The sequence below is a fragment of the Salvelinus alpinus genome, chromosome 2, assembly GCF_045679555.1.
Source record: "Salvelinus alpinus chromosome 2, SLU_Salpinus.1, whole genome shotgun sequence".
In the NCBI taxonomy this organism is placed as follows: Eukaryota; Metazoa; Chordata; class Actinopteri; order Salmoniformes; family Salmonidae; genus Salvelinus; species Salvelinus alpinus.
The window spans coordinates 3,573,245-3,596,356 of NC_092087.1; the positions used below are offsets into that span (position 1 = coordinate 3,573,245).

The following is a 23,112-nucleotide window of genomic DNA, read 5'->3' on the forward strand; positions in this document are numbered from 1 at the left end:
TTCCACTGGATATCATAAGGTGAATGCACCAATTTGTAAGTCGCTCTGGATAAGAGCGTCTGCTAAATGACTTAAATGTAAATGTAAATGGTTGGCTTGGAGGTACTTCCTCCATATTGCTGTCCTCTGGTTGGCTTGGAGCTACTTCCTCCATATTGCTCTCCTCTGGTTGGCTTGGAGCTACTTCCTCCATATTGCTGACACCTTACCCTTCCTAAGTGTCCAAGGATTAGAGGCTCGGGGTTGTTTCTGAAGATGCACTAGTAGAAGGTGGTAGAAGGTTTCAGGCCATACACACTGTAACCACACATTTACACATACGTCCCACCAGAGGGCGCCTCAGGACCAGCAGAAGAACAGGACTTCTTCCAGAGCATCAGCTTTGCCTTTAGATCAAAATGAATAAGATTCTATGGACAGGACCTGATCCTAGATCAGGTTTATGAATACATGCCCTGTTCTAACCTGATTTATATGGACAGGACCCGCTGACCTGCTGGAGGAACGGGGTCCGGATAAAGATGTGTACGCTACTGAAGGGGTCAAGGGTCAGGTCACACTCCTGGCTAGAGTCCTGCGTCGTAGGGTGGCGCTCCTCCGTAGGACAGTGGTTGAACAGAGAAGGACACACACACTCTAATACATTTAGTTTGATATGGTCATATCATAAAGCAAAATATTATTATGGTGAGTAGAGGACATTCTGCCTTATCATCACGGTTCACTGCTCTGATGGGAATACATAGAGCACCCTGGAGGCATATATCATCGCACAGTACATGACACAATGGAATAGTCCCAAATGGCCAAATTAAGCATACCTCAAATATGTTTTATGTTTTTAATAGTATTTCACAAACAAACGGAGTGTACAAAACATTTAAGGACACCTTCCTAATATTGAGTTGGACCCCCTGTTTTCTGTCAGAACAGCCTCAATTCGTCGGGGCATGGACTCGACAAGGTGTCGAAAGCGTTCCACAGGGATGCTGGTCCATGTCGACTCCAATGCTTACCACAGTTGTGTCCAGTTGGCTGGATGTCCATTCTTGAAACACACGGGAAACTGTTGAGTATGAAAAATCCAGCAGCATTGCAGTTCTTGACCCAAACCGGTGCGCCTGGCACCTACTACCATATCCCATTCAAAGGCACTTAAATCTTTGGTCTTGCCCATTCACCCTCGGATTGTATATGTTTGCCCTTCAATTGTCTCGAGGCTTAAAAATCCTTCTTTAACCCGTCTCCTCCACCTTCATCTACACTGATTGAAGTGGATTTAACAAGTGACATCAGTAAGGGATCATAGGTTTCACCTGGATTCACCTGGTCAGTCTGCCATGGAAAGAGCAGGTGTTCCTAATGTTTTGTCCACGATGTACATGTGAGCTGATCTATAACTGAATATCTAGTCAAATAAAACAGAAAATATGAAGTTTCTTCCTGTCTTAATCATGTCTGTGTAGCGCTTTCTGGCCCTCACTGTTCTTGAAATCATTTTGAAAGTATTTCCCGTAATGTCCAGTAACGTGACCCAGGTCGGGGAGTAGCGTGACCCAGTTCGGGGAGCCGGGGAGTAACATGACCCAGGTCGGGGAGTAGCGTGACCCAGGTCGGGGAGTAACGCGACCCAGGTCGGGGAGCCGGGGAGTAACGTGACCCAGGTCGGGGAGCCGGGGAGTAACGTGACCCAGGTCGGGGAGTAACGATTACTCCAACGTCAAGCCAAATCATCAAATGCACCTCTGCTCGCTTGAAATATATTCTATCAATATATTGAATGTATTTTCCATATCTACAGTATGTGACCCAGGTGTATGTCTTCTCTCTCAGGTGCGTATGGAGAACGTGACGGTCCTGGGGGAGGATGTTATCGTGAACGATGAGCTCTACTTCAACGGTGCAAACGTGCAACGTAGGCCCTCGGCACTTGAGTAGATCAATATGGCGGTAGCTCCACCCCCGGACAATATGGCGTCAGCCCCACCCCCGGGCAATATGGCGGTAGCTCCACCCCCGGGCAATATGGCGGTAGCTCCACCCCCGGGCAATATGGCGTCAGCTCCACCCCCGGGCAATATGGCGGTAGCTCCACCCCCGGACAATATGGTGGTAGCTCCACCCCCAGACAATATGGCGGTAGCTCCACCCCCGGACAATATGGCGGTAACTCCACCCCCAGACAATATGGCGGTAGCTCCACCCCCGGACAATATGGCGGTAGCTCCACCCCCGGACAATATGGCGGTAGCCCCACCCCCGGGCAATATGGCGGTAGCTCCACCCCCGGACAATATGGAGGTAGCTCCACCCCCGGACAATATGGCGGTAGCTCCACCCCCAGACAATATGGCGGTAGCTCCACCCCCGGACAATATGGCGGTAGCTCCACCCCCGGACAATATGGCGGTAGCTCCACCCCCGGACAATATGGCGGTAGCTCCACCCCCGGGCAATATGGCGGTAGCTCCACCCCCGGGCAATATGGCGGTAGCTCCACCCCCGGGCAATATGGCGGTAGCTCCACCCCCGGACAATATGGCGTCAGAATCACCCCCGGGCAATATGGCGGTAGCTCCACCCCCGGACAATATGGCGTCAGAATCACCCCCGGGCAATATGGCGGTAGCTCCACCCCCGGGCAATATGGCGGTAGCTCCACCCCCGGACAATATGGCGTCAGAATCACCCCCGGGCAATATGGCGGTAGCTCCACCCCCGGACAATATGGCGTCAGAATCACCCCCGGGCAATATGGCGTCAGCTCCACCCCCGGGCAATATGGCGGTAGCTCCACCCCCGGACAATATGGCGTCAGCTCCACCCCCGGACAATATGGCGGTAGCTCCACCCCCGGACAATATGGCGTCAGCTCCACCCCCAGACAATATGGCGGTAGCTCCACCCCCGGACAATATGGCGTCAGCTCCACCCCCGGACAATATGGCGGTAGCTCCACCCCCGGACAATATGGCGGTAGCCTCACCCCCGGACAATATGGCGGTAGCTCCACCCCCAGACAATATGGCGGTAACTCCACCCCCGGACAATATGGCGGTAGCTCCACCCCCGGACAATATGGCGGTAGCTCCACCCCCGGACAATATGGCGGTAACTCCACCCCCGGACAATATGGCAGTGTGTGGTGGAGGGAACCTAAGAAAAGGGATAGATGGATGTTGCATCTAAAATGGTACCCTATTCCCTACAGAGTGCACTACTTTTGAACAGGGCTTTTGAACAGGGCCCTTAGGGGTCTATTCCCTACAGAGTGCACTACTTTTAACTGGGGCTCGGGTCAAAATCAATCAAATGTATTTATAAAGCCCTTCTTTCATCAGCTGATATCTCAAAGTGCTGTACAGAAACGCAGCCTAAAACCCCAAACAGCAAGCAATGCAGGTGTAGAAGCACGGTGGCTAGGAAAAACTGCCTAGAAAGGCCAGAACCTAGGAAGAAACCTAGAGAGGAACCAGGCTATGAGGGGTGGCCAGTCCTCTTCTGGCTGTGCCTGGTGGAGATTATAACAGAACATGGCCAAGATGTTCATAGATGACCAGCAGGGTCAAATAATAATAATCACCAATTTGTAAGTCGCTCTGGATAAGAGCGTCTGCTAAATGACTTAAATGTAAATGTAATCACAGTGGTTGTCGAGGGTGCAACAGGTCAGCACCTCAGGAGTAAATATCAGTTGGCTTTTCATAGCCGATCATTCAGAGTTAGAGACAGCAGGTGCGGTAGAGAGAGTCCAAAACAGCAGGTCTGGGACAGGTAGCACGTCCGGTGAACAGGTCAGGGTTCCCTAGCCGCAGGCAGAACAGTTAACTGGAGCAGCAGCACGACCAGGTGGACTGGGGACAGCCAGGAGTCCTGAGGCATGGTCCTAGGGCTCAAGTCCTCCGGGAGGGAGAGAATTAGAGAGAGCATACTTAAATTCACACAGGACACTGGATAAGACAGGAGAAATACTCCCGATACAACAGGCAGTACTGTGGTTATATAGTGTCTGAGAGGAGAGAGTTATGTACAAAACATTAAGGACACCTGCTCTTTCCATGACACAGATTGACCAGGTGAAATCTATGATCCCTTATTGATGTCACCTGTTAAATCCACTTCAATCAGTGTAGATGAAGGGGAGAAGACGAGTTAAAGAAGGATTTTCAAGCCTTGAGACAAGTTGCCTTGGGGAGTTTACTGTTCAAATGTTCCTGTTGTCTTTATTGTCGGCTTCCCAAATGGCACCCTATTCCCTATGCACTACTGTTGAGCCCTGGTCAAAAGTAGTGCACTATATAGGGAATGTGGTGCTGTTTAGGATGTGATCTCTATGCTCTGATGCCAACCTCTTGTTCTGTTGCCAATTTCTTTCCTCTGTTGATTTGGACCATCATCGGTGAAAACAATAGAAGACTGTTTTGATCGTATGTCTTCTGTTGAGCTGGTGTTTTAGTCCAACAGTGTCTGAAACCAGCGCCTGCCAGACATTCTCGTGAGCCATTTCCATTTCCTGATCCAAAAAGGATGCATCCTAAAAAAGTCCTTCCTCCAATTTCCTCTCGTCCTGTCTCACATAACGTCTGACATTTTTGAGAAAGAGCTGAGAAGAGGATGTGAGAAAGTCGAGGAAAGCCGTTTGAGATTCATCCCGTCTCCTCAACATCTTTTCAGAAGCCAGTAGTTTTTCTGTTTGTCTCTTTTAGATGTAATGTTTTCAGATCTTATTTCCCCCCCCCACTCCACCCCCTTCACACCCAAATATATAAATCAATCTTTCTATTCTAAAGGTGAGGGATTTGTGTAAAAGAGTTCAATGTACAGTATCCCATGTATATCTGGAGATTGACACAATCACCATGGCCACAAAGCAAAGCACCTTTCAATCAATTACTGTACTGATGATGCCACTGACGTGTCAATGTCAAAAGGAAGTGAACACGTTAGTGAGGTTTTATTATTAAATTAATATAATTGAACTTTTTGTTTTAAGTTTTCTATATAATGCAACTTTTTCATGAATTTGTGATATGATATATATCAATAATCTCAAATAATATAAGCATTGGTCTCAAAAGTATCGCTCAAACATTTAAATAAAAGAATATCTGCTCTACCTTCCTTGAGGCTGTGTCATATCTCTGGATAGTATTCTGAATTACTTTTCTATATGAGTTTTTCTATACTTCTAGTAGAAACATTGTATGGCTTTGTATGCAACGTGGGGCTCAGTCACAGATGTTTAAAAAACACAACATTGGATTTGAGGTTAAAATAATAATAATATGTCATTTCTAGAGTTTGTGTGCATGACTGACTCTCTTGTTGATGCGGCCCAACAATCTAAACTGCTGAGCATTGGTTTGAGTCTGTACTCCTGTCCTTCCTGTTCACCCACTTCCATAAAAAGGCAAAATAAAGCTGTTTGGTTTAAAAGCACAGGAAACATCTCCCTAACAGCAAGAGATCACAACTATTAATGTGTCCCAATTATATCACCCTAGTCTCTACGTTAGGAGCCTATGGGCCGTGGTCAAAGTAGTGCACTATGTAGGGGGGGGGCAGGGTGCCTCTTGGGACGGGTAACTATGTGACTAGAGCATTCCTGGGGCCTGATATTGCATCCTCACTCACCAGTGAGGTCATGTCTCTATCTGTTCCAGACAATGGGTGTTCCCAATGTGTAGGAAAGAGAGAGGGGAAGAAGAAGGAGAAAAAAAAGTGGGAGGAGGAGGGAAAATACCACTTGAATTCTATTGGTTGTGGGGTGTTTTTACTTTTGCTGTGATTGGGTTGGCACGAGTGTTCCAGGGAATCCCAGCGGCCAGTCATTTAAGCCTTCTTTGTCAGACTCGTGTGCAGCAGAAAACCATAGTAGTGGAGTTCACCACAGTTCTCTGAAGAGAGCAGAGCTATCCAAAACACACCTTCAAGATAGGCTCCATTTCTCTCTGGAACTGTATCTCAGCCCTTCAACGTGAGGACTATGGATTTGACCTCTGGAATAGAGAAGGTGAGTGAAACGCACTTTGTAAATGTTTTCTTTAAAAAATAAAATAAAGTGTAGCAGCAACCATAAAAATCTATGCATAATCTTCCATATTTCCTGTAGTGTTTTCCACTGCTGTCTGTACTAGTCTGTTAGTGTAACTGACTAGTCTGTTAGTGTAACCCGTTCACTTCTTGAACCCTGTCAGTTTTTGTGTGGAACGGTGGTGATTGGTTTTCTTATAGGAATGCAAAACTTTATATTCTAACCAGTAACTCCTCCAAAACCCTTTTTTAAAACATCAGTCTCTCTCCCTAAATATATATATATATATATATATAGTGTGTTCAGAAAGTATTCAAACCCCTTCCCTTTTACCACATTCTGTTACGTTACAGCCTTATATTTTTGTCCCCCTCATCAATCTACACACACTACCCCATAATGACAAAGCAAAAACACAGAAATACATTTTGATTTATTCAGACCCTTTGCTATGAGACTTGAAATAATGGAGCTCAGGTGCATCCTGTTTCCATTGATCATCCTTGAGATGTTTCTACAACTTGATTGGATGAGATGTTTTATACAACTTGGAGTCCACCTGTGGTAAATTATATTGATTGCCCCTGAGTGGCCCAGCCAGAGCCCGTACTTCAACCCGATCGAACATGTCTGGAGAGACCTGAAAATAGCTGTGCAGCGAAGCTCCCCATCCAACCTGACAGAGCTTGAGAGGATCTGCAGAGAAGAATGGCAGAAACTCCCCAAATACAGGTGTGCCAAGCTTGTAGCGTCATACCCAAGAAGACTTGAGGCTGTAATCGCTGCCAAAGTACTGAGTAAAGGGTCTGGATACTGATATTTCTGTTAAGTTAAAAATTTGCAAAAATGTATAAACTTGTTTTTTTCTTTGTCATTTATTGGGTATTGTGTGTAGATTGATGAAGGGGGGGATAGAAACAATTTAATCCAATTTTAGAATAAGGCTGTAACGTAACAAAATGTGTAAGTCATGGGGTCTTAATACCTTTCAAAGGTACTGTAGTACATTTATTTTGTCCAGACCTCTATGGGTCATTTCAGACACAGCCTATCTTTTTAATCAAAGACCTACTAAAAGAAAGGGAAAGAATTTGTCTGGCCACGGTATGCATGTGTTGAATGGTGACATCTTAGTCTGATATTGGAACAGCGGGAACGAGCAACACAAAACATATACACATGCACACTATACACACACACACATGGGTTTAGTACTGTAGATATGTGGAATTAGAGTAGGGCTTAAAGTCACACAGTATGTTGTGAAATCTGTGAATGTAATGTTTTTAAAATGGTATAAACTGCCTTAATTTAGCTGGACCCCAGGATGAGCAATGGGGATCCCATAATAAATACAAATATTGAACGCCGTGGTCCTCTAACAAAGCCTGTTCACTGGCCACGGGTATTGCGTGTGTTGAAAGGTCTTAGTCTGATCTTGAAAGCCTGTGTCCTCTAACAATCACCTGTCTATGGTGAGCTGCTTTAGACGGTTTTGAAATACCAAAACTAAGCCCTCGACCTTTCTAAAATGATCTCTGAAATAGCTTGACCGTCTCTCTCAAGCTTACTTGACCGTCCCTACGGATTTATCCTGAATTCACACATTGTTGCACTGCAGATGATTCCAGCCAACAATACCTCCGCCTCCCCGTGAGAGGTGTCCTACTGTTGACTAGAGCCATATGGCTCCTGGTTAAAGAAGTAGTGCACTAGATGGGGAATAGGGTTCCATAGGGATCTGGTCTAAAGTAGTGCACTAGATAGGGAATAGGGCTCTGGTCTGAAAAAGTGCACTAGATAGGGAATAGGGTTCCTTTTGGGGATGGAGTCTTGGTCTGTTTCTGTGTCACAGCTATTCCTCCTGTCACACTAAAGAGAGACGAAGAATGATCGCACCAATCCAATAGGACAGGCCCGTTTAAAATACTTGACTACATTTCAACAACAAACCCACAACCCTGTTCTTGTACTCCCACAATGTTGTCGTATTGACGAGGTGAGGCGTTTTTAACAAACTCAAACGGTTCTGAACACTACGCTGAAGTACTCGACTCTACAATAGGGAAGGAAGGGTTAACAAAAGACCACAGTGTTTTCAGAAACAAACTATTCCACAGTCAATAAACTGAGTTTGAGAAGTAAAATATAATGTTATTACAAAAAAGGACAGTGCTTTATCTACAATCGTCTATTTATAGTTGATTGAATGTGTCAACGTGTGCTTATTGAAGACGAGAGAGGCTCTTGAGCTGACCCACTTCAGTTTAGGTGTGGCCTCCTCCGCCCAAGTCTTTCCCAGAGCTATTAGGCCCTTCAGTTCCCCTCCCCGGCTCTGGCTGAGTTCCTAACTTCATACTTAACGCGTTTAGAATGACAGAGCCGTTACAACGTTACAGCCCTTATCCTTTTACGATGAAAAATACATCCTCCACACTTCCTTTTGCTTTGCTCATTCTTCCTGTCCGACTAAAGCAACATTGGTTTTTAAGGCAGCAGCACACCTTATTTTCACACCCTAATGTGGTTGCAATGAAAGACTATTTACTTTGTATTTATTTTCATAGCAACACTATTTACGGAGAAATATGTAGCTAGCATATCTCACTATTTATGGAGAAATATGTAGCCAACATCTCATTATTTACGCAGAAATATGTAGCTAGCATATCTCACTCGTTATGTATTTATATTCCAAGCGTAAAGACTGACTGGGTTATTGTGGCTCTATAAATCACACCATTTTGTTTTCTGGTTTGAGAGAACCTGCAGCTTCTCGCGTGTGATCGTCTGTGAGGCGTTTGTGCGCCACCTCTTGAGTGAACAACATGGTCATTCAGACAGTTGTTTACTTTGGCGGTCTCATTAGTGCATAACAGACGTGGAACGGTCTGCCAAGCCGAAGTGGCTGTCTCACGCTGCCTGCGTTGACACCTATTCACCCTGACCGATGGCGATCAGAGCTGTGGATTACAAAGGGATTTGATACCATGGTTGCCCTCCTAGTTTGTTTTGTTTGCTCTCCTGTTTCTAATGCTGTCTGCTTAACCTTTTCAACAGACACTTTCAGAACAGAAGTGCTGCTTGGGGAATGGCACCCCTATGAGCTCTGGTCAAAAGTAGTGCACTATATAGGGCTTAGGGTACCATTTTGGACGCGCCCTCCGTCCTTTGTGTCCTTGTCTCTGTCATGTCTCTTCTCTGTATTCCTGTGAAGGACAGCGTGATCGATGATGGTGCTTTGTACATAAAGCAGAGCTGGCTTTGGCAGTCTACTCTGCAACATCATGGATTATAAATAGGCCGGGACCAGAGGGAGGGGAGGGGTCAGGCGCACGATGCTCTACTCATTGGTCCATCTTCAGAAAAGCGTCTCCGAGTAGGAGATCAATCTCAATGAATAGGATTAGTGGCTTGCGAAAGTATTCACCCCCTTGGCATTTTTCCTATTTTGTTGCCTTACAACCTCGAATTAAAATTGATTTTGTTTTTATCATTTGATTTACTCAACATGCCTACCACTTTGAAGATGCTAAATATTTTTTTGTGAAACAAACAAGAAAATAAGACCAAAAAAAAACAGAACTTGAGAATGCATAACTATTCACCCCCTTAAAGTCAATACTTTGTAGAGCCACCTTTTGCAGCAATTACAGCTGCAAGTCTCTTGGGGTATGTTTCTATAAGCTTGGCACATCTAGCCACTGGGATTTTTGCCCATTCTTCAAAGCAAAACTGCTCCACCTCCTTCAAGTTGGATGGGTTCCGCTGGTGTACAGCAATCTTTAAGTCATATAACAGATTCTCAATTGGATTGAGGTCTGGGCTTTGACTAGGCCATTCCAAGACATTTAAATGTTTCCCCTTAAACCGCTCAAGTGTTGCTTTAGCAGTATGTTTAGGATCATTGTCCTGCTGGAAGGTGAATCTCCATCCCAGTCTCAAATCTCTGGAAGACTGAAACAGGTTTCCCTCAAGAATATCCCTGTATTTAGCGGCATCCATCATTCCTTCAATTCTGACCAGTTTCCCAGTCCCTGCCAATGAAAAACATCCCCACAGCATGATGCTGCCTGATGCTGGGATGATGTTTTCGGGGTGAGGAGAGGTGTTGGGTTTGCGCCAGACATAGCATTTTTCTTGATGACCAAAAAGCTACATTTGTGTCTCATCTGACCAGAGTACCTTCTTCCATATGTTTGGGGAGTCTCTCACATGCCTTTTGGCGAACACCAAATGTGTTTGCTTATTTTTTTTCTTTTAGCAATGGCTTTTTTTCTGGCCACTCTTCCGTAAAGCCCAGCTCTGATTAATGCCCTCCTTGCCTGGTTCGTGAGTTTTGGTGGGCGGCCCTCTCTTGGCAGGTTTGTTGTGGCGCCATATTCTTTACATTTTTTTTATAATGGATTTAATGGTGCTCAGTGGGATGTTCAAAGTTTTGCATATTTTTTATAACCTCCACAACTATGTCCCTGACCTGTTTGGCGTGCTCCTTGGTCTTCATGGTGCTCCTTGCTTAGTGGTGTTGCAGACTCTGGGGCCTTTCAGAACAGGTGTGTTATTTATTTATATATATTACTGAGATCATTTGACACTTAGGTAGCACACAGGTGGACGTTATTTAACAAATTATGTGACTTCTGAAGGTAATTGGTTGCACCAGATCTTATTTAGGGGCTTCATAGCAAAGGGGGTGAATACATACGCACACCACTTTTCAGTTGTTTTTTAATTACATGAAATCCATTCAAATGACAGGTTGTAATGCAACAAAATAGGAAAAACACCAAAGGGGGTGAATACTTTTGCAAGGCACTGTATATGGAGGGGGAGGCCTGATTCTAGATCAGCATGCTTTGTGAATAAGGGCCATAGTCTCTCAGAACAAGGAACCAACCCCCCCCCAAATCAGGCTTTGTCCAATAGAGAGAGACCAAAACACCCTGGCTCTGGTCCCAAGTTAAAATAAACATCTTAAAGTGTATTCTAAGCCGTTCATTCATGAGCTTGTTGTTTAGACGGAGTTGAAGCATTAGGGAAGAGTTGGCTTATAGTCAGACCACACACTACAGAATTATATTGGAGGATCACGCAGTCAGTCACACACACAGTTAGACAGCACGCTGCTGCAGGATACACAGGACAAGGCTGCTTCGTCACAGGGATCGTCCAAACTGCACAAACACACACACACAGTTTGTAGTTAGTTTTTTTCTCTCTCAATGCTTTTAGGTTACTATTGGATATAATTGTGTCCTCAAAATGTCATGAATTTATTTTATTTTTTTCCCAGTCTCAATGACATCATTCTAGTCGTGGGAGAGTTTCGACACAGTGTATCTGTAATCCGTGACATCACTCTGCTCAGCCTTCTAATGTTTTAGCCACAATTTCAGACTCCTATTTGAAGAATCTCAAATGTAAAATATATTTAGATTTCGATTAACACTTTTTTGGTTACTACATGATTCCATATGTGTTATTTCACAGTTTTGATATCTTCACTATTATTCTGTGTGTACGGCCCTGTGAGTGTGTTTCTATATGATGTTCTAATGATCTGCCACTGGTATTAAACAAAGCCTGTGTGTCCATGTGTGCTGATGATTCAACCATTTACGCATCAGCAACCACAGCTAATGAAGTCACTGAAACCCTTAACAAAGAGTTGCAGTCTGTTTTGGAATAGGTGGCCAGTAATAAACTGGTCCTGAACATCTAAACCTAAGAGTATTGTATTTGGTACAAATCATTCCTTAAGTGCTAGACCTCAGCTGAATCTGGTAATGAATGGTGTGGCTGTTGAACAAGTTGAGGAGATTAAATTACTTGGTCTCACCTTAGATTGTAAACTGTTATGGTCAAAACATATAGATTCAATGGTTGCGAAGATGGGGAGAGGTCTGTCCGTAATAAAGAAATGCTCCGCTTTTTTTTGACAACGCATTCCACAAAGAAAGTCCTGCAGGCTCTAGTTTTGTCTAATCTTGATTATTGTCCAGACGTGTGGTCAAGTGCTGCAAAGAAGGACCTAGTTAAGCTGCAGCTGGCTGATTGTAATCAGAGGGCTGTACATCAAGGAAACGTACAGTATTATACAGAGACATGAATGCAAGGAACTCCTTTCCATCTTTGTAAAGTGAACAGCAGACCTGGTTTAAAAGAAACGGATAAAGCAACACTACACACCACCTCTCCCCATGTTACCTACTTGTTGTGTGTTTGTACTGCATGTTCATGTTTTAAAATGTATGTAAAGTATTTTTGTCTATTTCGTTATGTGACCTCAGTAAGACTAGCCGTTGGCTAACACAACAACAGAGTTACACGTGGAATAAACAAACCTACAGTCAGGGCTAATGAGGATCCTAATAAATCGCATGAAAGAGGTGTCTGTATGCTTTATGAGTTGAGGATACGGAGCTTTCAAAGGGCTCTGAGGCTCAGGTCTGTGCCCAGAGTGTTTCCCTCCCTGTATATTCCTTGTCTCATCATTTGTCCCCCTTTCTGTCTCCTCTTCTCTCTGTTCTTATCTCTCTCCTCTCCTCTCTCCCCAGATGTGGTCAGCAGCTCTAGTAGGGAAGGGTGCAACGTGTCTGTCATGTAAAGGGATCTGCTCTGGATTCCTCCCACATTCCTGGAGGTAATTTATCCCCAACGTTAACACACACACACACACACACACAACGCAGTGGTGTAAAGCAGGATGGCGTCCTGAGTTTTCCTAGTTCCCTTTAGTTCTCCCCTAATGGTTCTGGAATGTTTTGCTCCATTTGCCTCGACTGCTTCTCTGCCGCCGATGGCCATAATGGAGTGCTTTTGTTTGGAGTGATATATATATATATAAATAATGTCTAGTGGAAGATGAATGGTTCTGAAATATTGTCCTTTTACCAAATGGCACCCTTTCCCCTAGACTACTTCTGACCAGAGCCTCCCCAAGGGTCTGGGCTAACAGTGGAGCCCCCCCCCCCCCCCCCCCCCAAGGGGCCAGGCTAACAGTGGTGCATTATATAGGGAACAGGGGGCTATTTGGCACTCAGCCACTGACTAATTGATGATAAACACACCGTTCTAAAACTAACCAGAATCCACTGCTCCCATTCAACTCTTCCTAAGATAAGTATTTTATGTGTTTTTCATTTTTTAGCTTTAGGACTAAACATAACTTTTGATAGTTGTTCAGCTGAACCAAACAAATTATATTTTGTTTTATTGCTGTGGATATGGAGAGGTACTTCCTGTAGATATTGTAGTTGGAAAACTTGAAGGTTGAGTCCAGAATGCTTCTAATATCCCATAACTCTTTACATAAATGAGGAAAGTTCTAGACATGAATCAGTTTATTTTCCAAAGCTTGTGATTGTGACTTGTTCTAACCTATGTCTTCAACCTAGGCCAGGGGTATTGAAATCCTACACTGAGTTCCAGAGCACTGATGGTTTTCTGTTCTACTTGATAATAAATTGCACACACCTGGTGTCCCAGGTCTAAACCAGTCCCTGACTAGAGGGGAATCACCCACCTGGTGTCCCAGGTCTAAATCAGTCCCTGATTAGAGGGGAATCACCCACCTGGTGTCCCAGGTCTAAATCAGTCCCTGACTAGAGGGGAATCACCCACCTGGTGTCCCAGGTCTAAATCAGGCCCTGATTAGAGGGGAATCACCCACCTGGTGTCCCAGGTCTAAATCAGTCCCTGACTAGAGGGGAATCACCCACCTGGTGTCCCAGGTCTAAATCAGTCCCTGACTAGAGGGGAATCACCCACCTGGTGTCCCAGGTCTAAACCAGTCCCTGACTAGAGGGGAATCACCCACCTGGTGTCCCAGGTCTAAATCAGGCCCTGACTAGAGGGGAATCACCCACCTGGTGTCCCAGGTCTAAATCAGGCCCTGACTAGAGGGGAATCACCCACCTGGTGTCCCAGGTCTAAATCAGGCCCTGATTAGAGGGGAATCACCCACCTGGTGTCCCAGGTCTAAATCAGGCCCTGATTAGAGGGGAACAAAAAACAGATACATTGGAGAGATCAAGTAGATCCAAAGGTTGCTGGTTCTGATCGAAGGACCAATCAGAACCGAGCACACACCCACCCATCACAAAGAGTGGAAGTGTTTTGTACAAGAATGTATGTTAGCTATTTTGTATCATCTGCCCTGCCCTGTTCTGCCCTGTTCTACTCTGCCCTGCCCTGTTCTGCCCTGCCCTGTTCTGCCCTGTTCTACTCTGCCCTGCCCTGTTCTGCCCTGTTCTACTCTACTCTGACCTGTTCTGCCCTGCCCTGCCGTGTTCTGATCTGTTCTACTCTACTCTGCCCTGTTCTACTCTACTCTGCCCTGTTCTGCCCTGCCCTGCCGTGTTCTGATCTGTTCTACTCTACTCTGCCCTGTTCTACTCTACTCTGCCCTGTTCTGCCCTGATCTGTTCTACTCTGCCCTGATCTGTTCAGCCCTGCCCCCCCCCCCCATCAGGAAAGCATGCAGGGTGTCCGGACGCTGGAGGATGACTTTACCTTTTTATATGATCTATTCCCTGCCTCCAGAAAAGCCTGTACCCAGTGTGGCTGCAGTGCGGAGGACCACGGTCACAGCTCAGACCTAGAGGACGATCACAAGATGGGTTGTCTCCTCGCCGACTCCAAATACGTCCACCTGACAGCCAAGGTCATCTTTTGATTTGATGCATAATGACCATTTTAAAAACACAATTTAGGTGGATACACTGCATTTCATATCACATCAAGGAGATTAAGTTATTCTGCATCCCGGGTGAAAGAGGTCTTCTGACGTCAATGGGACTTCATCAAGGTTAAATAAATAAATCAGGGAATTTTATTGGATAGAATAGAGCAGGCCTGGGCAATTCCAGTCCTCGGGAGGGGGGGGGGCTGATTGGTGTCACCCCCCCCCCCCCCCCCCCATCCCTAGCAAACACACCTGATTTTAAACTATTTGCATTTTCAACTAAAGATCATGATTAGTTGATTATTGGAGTTTGGTGTGTTAACTGGGGCTGGGGGACAAAAAGTGTGACACCAATCAGTCCCCCCGAGGAGTTGCCCAGACCTGGAATAGAGAGACATGAAAGATCGAGGAGAGAGTGAAATAGCAGGGGGGCCCGGCGTTGAACTCAGTTACAGCAGCATGTGTGTTCTGAATGCATCAGCTCTGACCACCCAAGGCCATAAATACTGTACATTCCCATTGTGTTACAGGTGAAGGGCATCCGGGTGTACAAACGTAACCGCATGGTCATCACCAACCCTGTGGTGTCCAGGAAGGACCCCACCTTCAATACCATCACCTACGACTGGGCACCGCCAGGACTCACACAGAAACTGGTGAGGGGGAAGGAAGGAAGGAAGGAAGGAAGGAAGGAAGGAAGGAAGGAAGGAAGGAAGGAAGGAAGGAAGGAAGGAAGGAAGGAAGGAAGGGGGAGGGAGAGAGAGACTACTTTACCTGTTGGATTGAGTTAATAAAAGTGCGTAGCTATACTGCATTGAATTTAAATGACCACTTTGCCTGTGAAGTTGAAATTCCATGGTGGAGGACAGATGTCCTATTCTGGCGCTCGGAAAGGAAAGAGGAAACCTAAAAACACAGCAGTTGAAATTAAATAATAATTCCACGTCCCCCTGAGAGAGAGGAGGGGGGGGAAAGGTTTCACCCTGACACAGTGGGCACACTTCCTGCCTGTCAGCCGACTGAAGAATCACAAGGTTTATTTCCAGACCTTATGTGTTTCTGTCCTGCTAACGCGCTCCGCTCTGCTCTGACACGAGGCCTCAAGGGTCCCTGTGGACAAAAGGCCTGGTCAGACCTGGTCCAGCTCCTACATTTTAAAGAGCTCCATTAAAGATTTGCTCTCTTCCAGAATAGGACCTGACTGTAACAGCACAGTGAGCCTCAGCCAGAGGCAGCATTGAGGTGTGATGTAGTAGAGGTCAACATAGGTCCAGGCCTGGCATTTCCCACCTTTAGTCAGTCAGAACTGATGGTCCGTCCACAGCCACCATCACCACAGAGCCATATGTTTAGAGTTTGGCTCTTATTAGATTCATTTTCTTCTTATTCTAGATATTTAGTTACACAGCATGTTTGTTTTCCTTCTTATTCTACATATTTAGTTACATAGCATGTTTGTTTTTCTTCTTATTGTAGATATTTAGTTACATAGCATGTTTGTTTTCCTTATTCTGGATATTTAGTTACATAGCATGTTTGTTTTCCTTATTCTGGATATTTAGTTACATAGCATGTTTGTTTTTCTTCTTACTGTAGATATTTAGTTACATAGCATGTTTGTTTTCTTCTTATTGTAGATATTTAGTTACATAGCATGTTTGTTTTTCTTCTTATTGTAGATATTTAGTTACATAGCATGTTTGTTTTCCTTATTCTGGATATTTAGTTACATAGCATGTTTGTTTTTCTTCTTATTGTAGATATTTAGTTACATAGCATGTTTGTTTTCTTCTTATTCTAGATATTCAGTTTGTTATATTCCCCATTTTTAATGTTAATGCGGAGCTCAGTGGTGGCAAAAGTACCCTGTTATATACACCATAAACTCAAGTATTTGATCAGTTAAGTTGGCTAATGTTGCTCAACATTTCTCTGGCTAGCTAACGGAGAATTCGATCCAGCTAGCAAGATACTTAACACTACTCACCTCAAACTTTCCAAATGCCAGTTGTATGATTCATCACCTTCTCACCCCTGTCTCCATGGTCAGGCTTCACCTACCTCTTCGTTATCGTTCAGGGAACGCGCTGCTGTAACTGACAAGCTGTTTTTCCAGAGTGCGTGCTGATGCTGTAACTAGCAGATTGGTTGTCTCTTCTCTCTTCAGTCGGGTGCTGCATTCTGTTGTTATGTAAACGATTGGCTGAGCCTTGGATACAGCCAGTATTGATCCAAACGCATCACTCGTTCGCTTACAGCCATTAGCGATCCAAAGCCCCCCCCCCCTTCTCATGGGATCTACACGAATCACCTAGGTCACCTATTTTTGGATTCAAAATGGCGAATGTCACCGAAAGGTGACTAGTTTGCTTCCCTGACCAGATACCCTTAAAAAACGACTTAAGTAAAAAAATACTTTTTAAGTACTACTTAAGTACTTTATACCACTGGGGGAGCTAGCATGGCTGCTATACAATGTTGTAGTGTCATGTAAATGCTTCATAACGTAGAAACCTTAATGTGTCAACTGTAGAACACCTCTGCATCACCTAGTCTGACCTAGACAACAGAGAACTACATCAGATCAAGGTTTTATATTGGATTGAGAGTTTCACTCATCTGTAATACGATCTCAGTGTAGTCTTTGCTATGTCTTTTTTTTCTGACACGGTACAGCTAATGTATCTTCTGTTAGTGGGACAGTAAATATTAGTGGTCTCGCTATCAGAATACCTCAGCGTTGTATGATGCAGTGAGGAACATGATCCAGCCTGCCTGCTAAAGCCTGCGTGTGTGTGTGGGCCTCTCTCCTGCCTGTCTCCCTCACGCTCTTAAAGCCAGGGCCAGCCTTCCAGGAAACCTTCATCAGGACAAGCTAATGACAGGGTGAGCTTTACCCCCAGGATTGTAGAGTGGTGGAATGATGAGCGGTGAGCTTTACCCCCAGGATTGTAGAGTGTGAGGCAGGCAGAGAGTGGTGAGCTTTACCCCAGGATTGTAGAGTGTGAGGCAGGCAGAGAGTGGTGAGCTTTACCCCAGGATTGTAGAGTGTGAGGCAGGCAGAGAGTGGTGAGCTTTACCCCAGGATTGTAGAGTGTGAGGCAGGCAGAGAGTGGTGAGCAGAGCTTACCCCTTAAAGAACGCTGTAGCCCACCCGATCCGTCCTGGTTGTGCTTACAAAAAAAAAACAATGCGACTGAGGTTTTCTGACGGAGGTTTTACTATTTACTGAGGCTGTTAGGAATGTGCTTGATGACATCTGTTATTAGGGGAGAGATGATTGGCTGTTTTGAGAGACTAGCTTGATATGTATTTTTGTTAGAGACAGCGGAATAGAGGGGTGTGCCAGGTCAGTGCTGACAGAAGAGAAGCAGGGTTGTCCTAGGTCACAGCTGTGGTTTGCTAGGCCTAGGTCACAGCTGTAGTTTGGTAGGCCTAGGTCACAGCTGTAGTTTGGTAGGCCTAGGGCACAGCTGTGGTTTGGTAGGCCTAGGTCACAGCTGTAGTTTGGTAGGCCTAGGTCACAGCTGTGGTTTGCTAGGCCTAGGTCACAGCTGTGGTTTGCTAGGCCTAGGTCACAGCTGTGGTTTGCTAGGCCTAGGGCACAGCTGTGGTTTGCTAGGCCTAGGTCACAGCTGTAGTTTGGTAGGCCTAGGTCACAGCTGTGGTTTGGTAGGCCTAGGTCACAGCTGTGGTTTGGTAGGCCTAGGTCACAGCTGCGGTTTGGTAGGCCTAGGTCACAGCTGCGGTTTGGTAGGCCTAGGTCACAGCTGCGGTTTGGTAGGCCTAGGTCACAGCTGCGGTTTGGTAGGCCTAGGTCACAGCTGCGGTTTGGTAGGCCTAGGTCACAGCTGCGGTTTGCTAGGCCTAGGTCACAGCTGCGGTTTGCTAGGCCTAGGTCACAGCTGCGGTTTGCTAGGCCTAGGTCACAGCTGCGGTTTGGTAGGCCTAGGTCACAGCTGCGGTTTGCTAGGCCTAGGTCACAGCTGCGGTTTGCTAGGCCTAGGTCACAGCTGCGGTTTGCTAGGCCTAGGTCACAGCTGCGGTTTGCTAGGCCTAGGTCACAGCTGCGGTTTGCTAGGCCTAGGTCACAGCTGCGGTTTGGTAGGCCTAGGTCACAGCTGCGGTTTGGTTGGCCTAGGTCACAGCTGCGGTTTGGTTGGCCTAGGTCACAGCTGCGGTTTGGTTGGCCTAGGTCACAGCTGCGGTTTGGTAGGCCTAGGTCACAGCTGCGGTTTGCTAGGCCTAGGTCACAGCTGCGGTTTGCTAGGCCTAGGTCACAGCTGCGGTTTGCTAGGCCTAGGTCACAGCTGCGGTTTGCTAGGCCTAGGTCACAGCTGCGGTTTGGTTGGCCTAGGTCACAGCTGCGGTTTGGTAGGCCTAGGTCACAGCTGCGGTTTGGTAGGCCTAGGTCACAGCTGCGGTTTGGTAGGCCTAGGTCACAGCTGCGGTTTGGTAGGCCTAGGTCACAGCTGCGGTTTGGTAGGCCTAGGTCACAGCTGCGGTTTGGTAGGCCTAGGTCACAGCTGCGGTTTGGTAGGCCTAGGTCACAGCTGCGGTTTGGTAGGCCTAGGTCACAGCTGCGGTTTGGTAGGCCTAGGTCACAGCTGCGGTTTGGTAGGCCCAATAGTTGTGTTGGTTGGCTTGATTAGGGAAGGAGGGATGGAAGGCTCTGCTAGCGAGGTAACATTGTGTTGACAGCAGCCTGAAGGCTGTAGGAGAAAGTGATGGTCCCCCAGCTCTCTCACAGCACTGTGGAACCACTCTGGAATGTGTGTGTTGTGTTTGTGTGCTTCCCCCCCCCCTTCCCCAAATAAAAATAAAAATGTCTGCCAATAAGTTTTATTTGTCATATAACGCTAGTTAAACTGCTGTTAAAGTGGTGGTGTTAAACATCACCATAAAGGCTGCTCTTGTTAATAACAACGAGTCAGTGTTGCAGCGTGGGTAATGCGGTCTGCTGCGGTGTGGGTGTGTATGGGGCAGCACAGGGAGAAGGGCCTCAGGGAACTACAGTATGAAGGGACCTCTCTGTGCTCTGTTCCCCTAACAGGGACCCTGTAGATTAGAGCAGTGGTTCCCAACCAGGGGTAATAGGGAGCCCTGGGGCCACTTGGTCTAGCCACAGGGGGTAAAATGCACACGAGAGGGGGGGGTAATCTGGGCAGAGCAAAAATCCAGTTGAGAGCAAAATTCAGTTGGTGGTACAGTAACCGATTTTTAAAAGTTTAGGAACCACTGAACTAGAGGTGGTGTTTCTCCACTACCGGAAATGGGGTAACACACCACGGTTGTCTCCCATATGGCCCTGGTCTAAAGTCGTTCACCACGTAGGGAACAGGGGGCTGTTTAGGTGGCGCCGTAGGGTGTAGCTCAGTTTAACACTTCTCTCGTGTTAAAGGAACTAATCTCAGGTCCCAAAGCCACTTATCGCTGCTGCTGCCTACAGTACTTATTGTGACGAACCGTACTGATCAAAGATTAAACCGTTTAACTCAAACAATACTCTCAAGTATGTTACGGGACCCAGCTCCTAAAAGTAACAAAAAATACTTGTCTGGACACGTTAGATTTGGTGCTATTTGTTGCCGGGGCAACTCAATATTAGGAAGGTGTTCCTAATGTTTGGTGTACTCAGTGTCGACAGGGGGGCGGGGGTTGTTAATTTGAATTTCATGATTTAGTTTTATCATTTAAAAGTGTAACATGAATTGCATCATTCAAGTCAGGAGTGTGTCCCCAAGGTGATGGGTTAATGGAGCCCCTCACCACTCTCTGGAAGTCTCAGAGTTTTGTCAGCAACACGTGACAACGGGGGGCGGGGGCTCAGAGAGAGTTGCTATGAGCGAGGGGGTGGTTTGGGATTCATGGCTTCTCTTCTTACCCCCTCTTTATGTCTTCTTTTCTTATTCCTGTCTCTCTCTCCGTCCCTACTTCTGTCTTTCTTCTTACTCCTTCTTTCTGTCTTCTCTCCGTCCCTACCTGTCTCTCCCTCTCTTTCTTTTTACTCCCTCTGTCTTCTCTCTGTCCCTACCTGTCTCTCCCTCTCTCCAGGCAATGCTGTATATGGAGTTGCTCCCAGAAGAAAAGCGTCCTGTAGCAGGGACTGAGGGAGCGATGTACCGGCGCAGGCAGCTGATGAGACAGCTACCTGTCTACGATCAGGACCCCTCCCAGTGCCACGGGCCACTACCAGAGGATCAGGTTACATTTTCATTTGATACACTTCTTCTCCAAATAAATATATCCTGTTATGGCTGCAGCCCGACACCGGTACACCTATGACAACATCCAGCTCAAGTGCAGGGTGCGAAATTGAAAATCTATTTTTTTTAAATATTTAACTTTCACACATTAACAAGTCCAATACAGCATTTGAAAGATAAACATCTTGTCAATCCAGCCAACATGTCCGATTTTTTAAATGTTTTACAGAGAAAACACCACATATATTTATGTTAGCTCACCACCAAATAAAAAAGAGGACAGACATTTTTCACAGCACAAGTAGGATGCAAGTAGCATGCACAAGCCAACCTAACTAACCTAGAACCAACCTAAATAACCTAGAAAAAACTACCTCAGATGACAGTCCTATAACATGTTACACAATAAATCTATGTTTTGTTCAAAAAATTTGCATATTTTAGCTATAAATCAGTTTTACATTACTGCTACCAGCATAGCTACAGTCAGAAATCGCACGGGAGTAGCCAGAGAAAATACAGACACCAACGTCAACTACCTTATTACACATCAGAAAACATTTCAGAACAATATATGGTGGATAGCTAATGAAAGACAAAGATCTTGTGAATAGAGCCAATATTTCCGATTTTTGAAGTGTTTTACAGCAAACACAATATATCGTTATATTAGCTTACTACAATAGCTAGCACACAGCAGCATTGATTCTAGTCAAACGGTAGCATAGCACAGTTCGACAGATATATGAAATAGCATCCCAAATTGGGTCCTTATCTTTGTTGATCTTCCATCAGAATGTTCTCCAAGGGGTCCTTTGTTCAGAACCGACTTTATTTGGATCCATAACGAACGATTTCCCTCAGAATTAGCAAGCACACTGGCAGTGCGGCGCTAACCTCTCCGTCTTGACAAAATTCTTGCGTCGCATCACGTCTAAAGTCCAGAATAAATTTCAATAATATAATTAAACTATATTGAAAAAACATACTTTAGGATGATATTGTGACATGTATCAAATAAAATCGAAGCCAGAGATCATATTCACCTTTAACGAGCGTTTTCCAGGAGCCGAGTCCAGGTCCTACTTCGCGTCCAGAAAAAAATATAAACTGCGCAACTCTCACTCCAAGAGGTTGTGTTCAATCCCAGGACGAGATAATCAAGTCATTTCTTCTCTCACTTCCGCATGACACCCAGGGGAAGGCGTATGACGTGTTTCTACAGTCCTAAGTGACATGACCTTTTATAGACAAGCTCTTGAAGAGAGACATCGATTTTGGAAATCTCACTTCCGGATAGGAAATGGGCTGTAAAAATAGTTCTGTTCCACTTAGAGAAATAATTCAAACGGTTTTAGAAACTAGAGACTGTTTTCTATCCAATAGTAATAATAATATGCATATTGTAAGAGCAAAAATTGATTAAGAGGCCGTTTGAAAATGGGCACATATTTTCCAGTTTTTCAATACGCCCCCTGCAGCCATAACAAGATATCCTCTATTTTAAACCTCCATTTTTGGATTTGTCCACATGTTTGATAGTGTGTTCCATCTCTTCAGTCGGGTTCTTATTTTCAAACCTCACACACTATTTGATATGAAGTACCTTTTAAAGAGCGCAGACCCATTTATTTTTTTAACATACATTTTACATGATTTTGTTATTTAATTAATACATATTAAGCTGCATTAGTAATAAACATTTACATTCATTAAACCATAGTTGAGGATGGAATATACACCATATAGACTGAACGCTTATTTCCCATCGTTGGTCTTGTTCCTTCCACCAGCTCCAGGCCATGTCTGTCTTCATGAAGCGCTATAAGGAGGAGGCTCTAGGAGTAGGGGAGGTGGCGCTGCCTGGGGAGGGAGGCGCTAACCCTCCGCCCGTCGTCAAGGGAGATAAGCAGAAGAACGGAACTGGGAATGGGCAGGCCACCAATGTCCAGCCAGACCCTGTTGATACTCCTGCCACCAATGGGACTGACTGCTGTAAAAGTGAATATGTAAGTCATTGTAATATGTAAGTCATTGTAATATGTAAGTCATTGTAATATGTAAGTCATTGTAACTACAATATTTACAGGAGCGTTTGCTTTAGCTTGCCTGACGTGTCAGATGGGCGGGGTTTGCAGTTTTTTGGGGGGGAGTAACTATTCTATTGGTTCCATTAAGCCAGGCAT

The 23,112-nt window shown here is 45.4% G+C and overlaps 1 protein-coding gene across 3 annotated transcripts in view; it reads left to right on the forward strand.

Moving 5' to 3' along the window:
- The first annotated feature begins 5,820 nt into the window (after positions 1-5,820).
- Positions 5,821-23,112, forward strand: part of LOC139553039 (LIM and cysteine-rich domains protein 1-like) — a 30,288-nt gene continuing 12,996 nt past the window's right edge. The window contains exons 1-6 of one of the 3 annotated variants that reach the window (XM_071365030.1): positions 5,821-6,013; positions 12,592-12,677; positions 14,579-14,699; positions 15,251-15,376; positions 20,775-20,924; positions 22,720-22,935. In XM_071365030.1, coding sequence (XP_071221131.1) covers positions 5,987-6,013; positions 12,592-12,677; positions 14,579-14,699; positions 15,251-15,376; positions 20,775-20,924; positions 22,720-22,935 — 726 coding nt within the window. In that variant the 5' untranslated portion in view covers positions 5,821-5,986. The remainder of the gene's footprint in view (positions 6,014-12,591; positions 12,678-14,578; positions 14,700-15,250; positions 15,377-20,774; positions 20,925-22,719; positions 22,936-23,112) is intronic. The other 2 variants (XM_071365035.1, XM_071365032.1) reach the window with 2 other exon arrangements.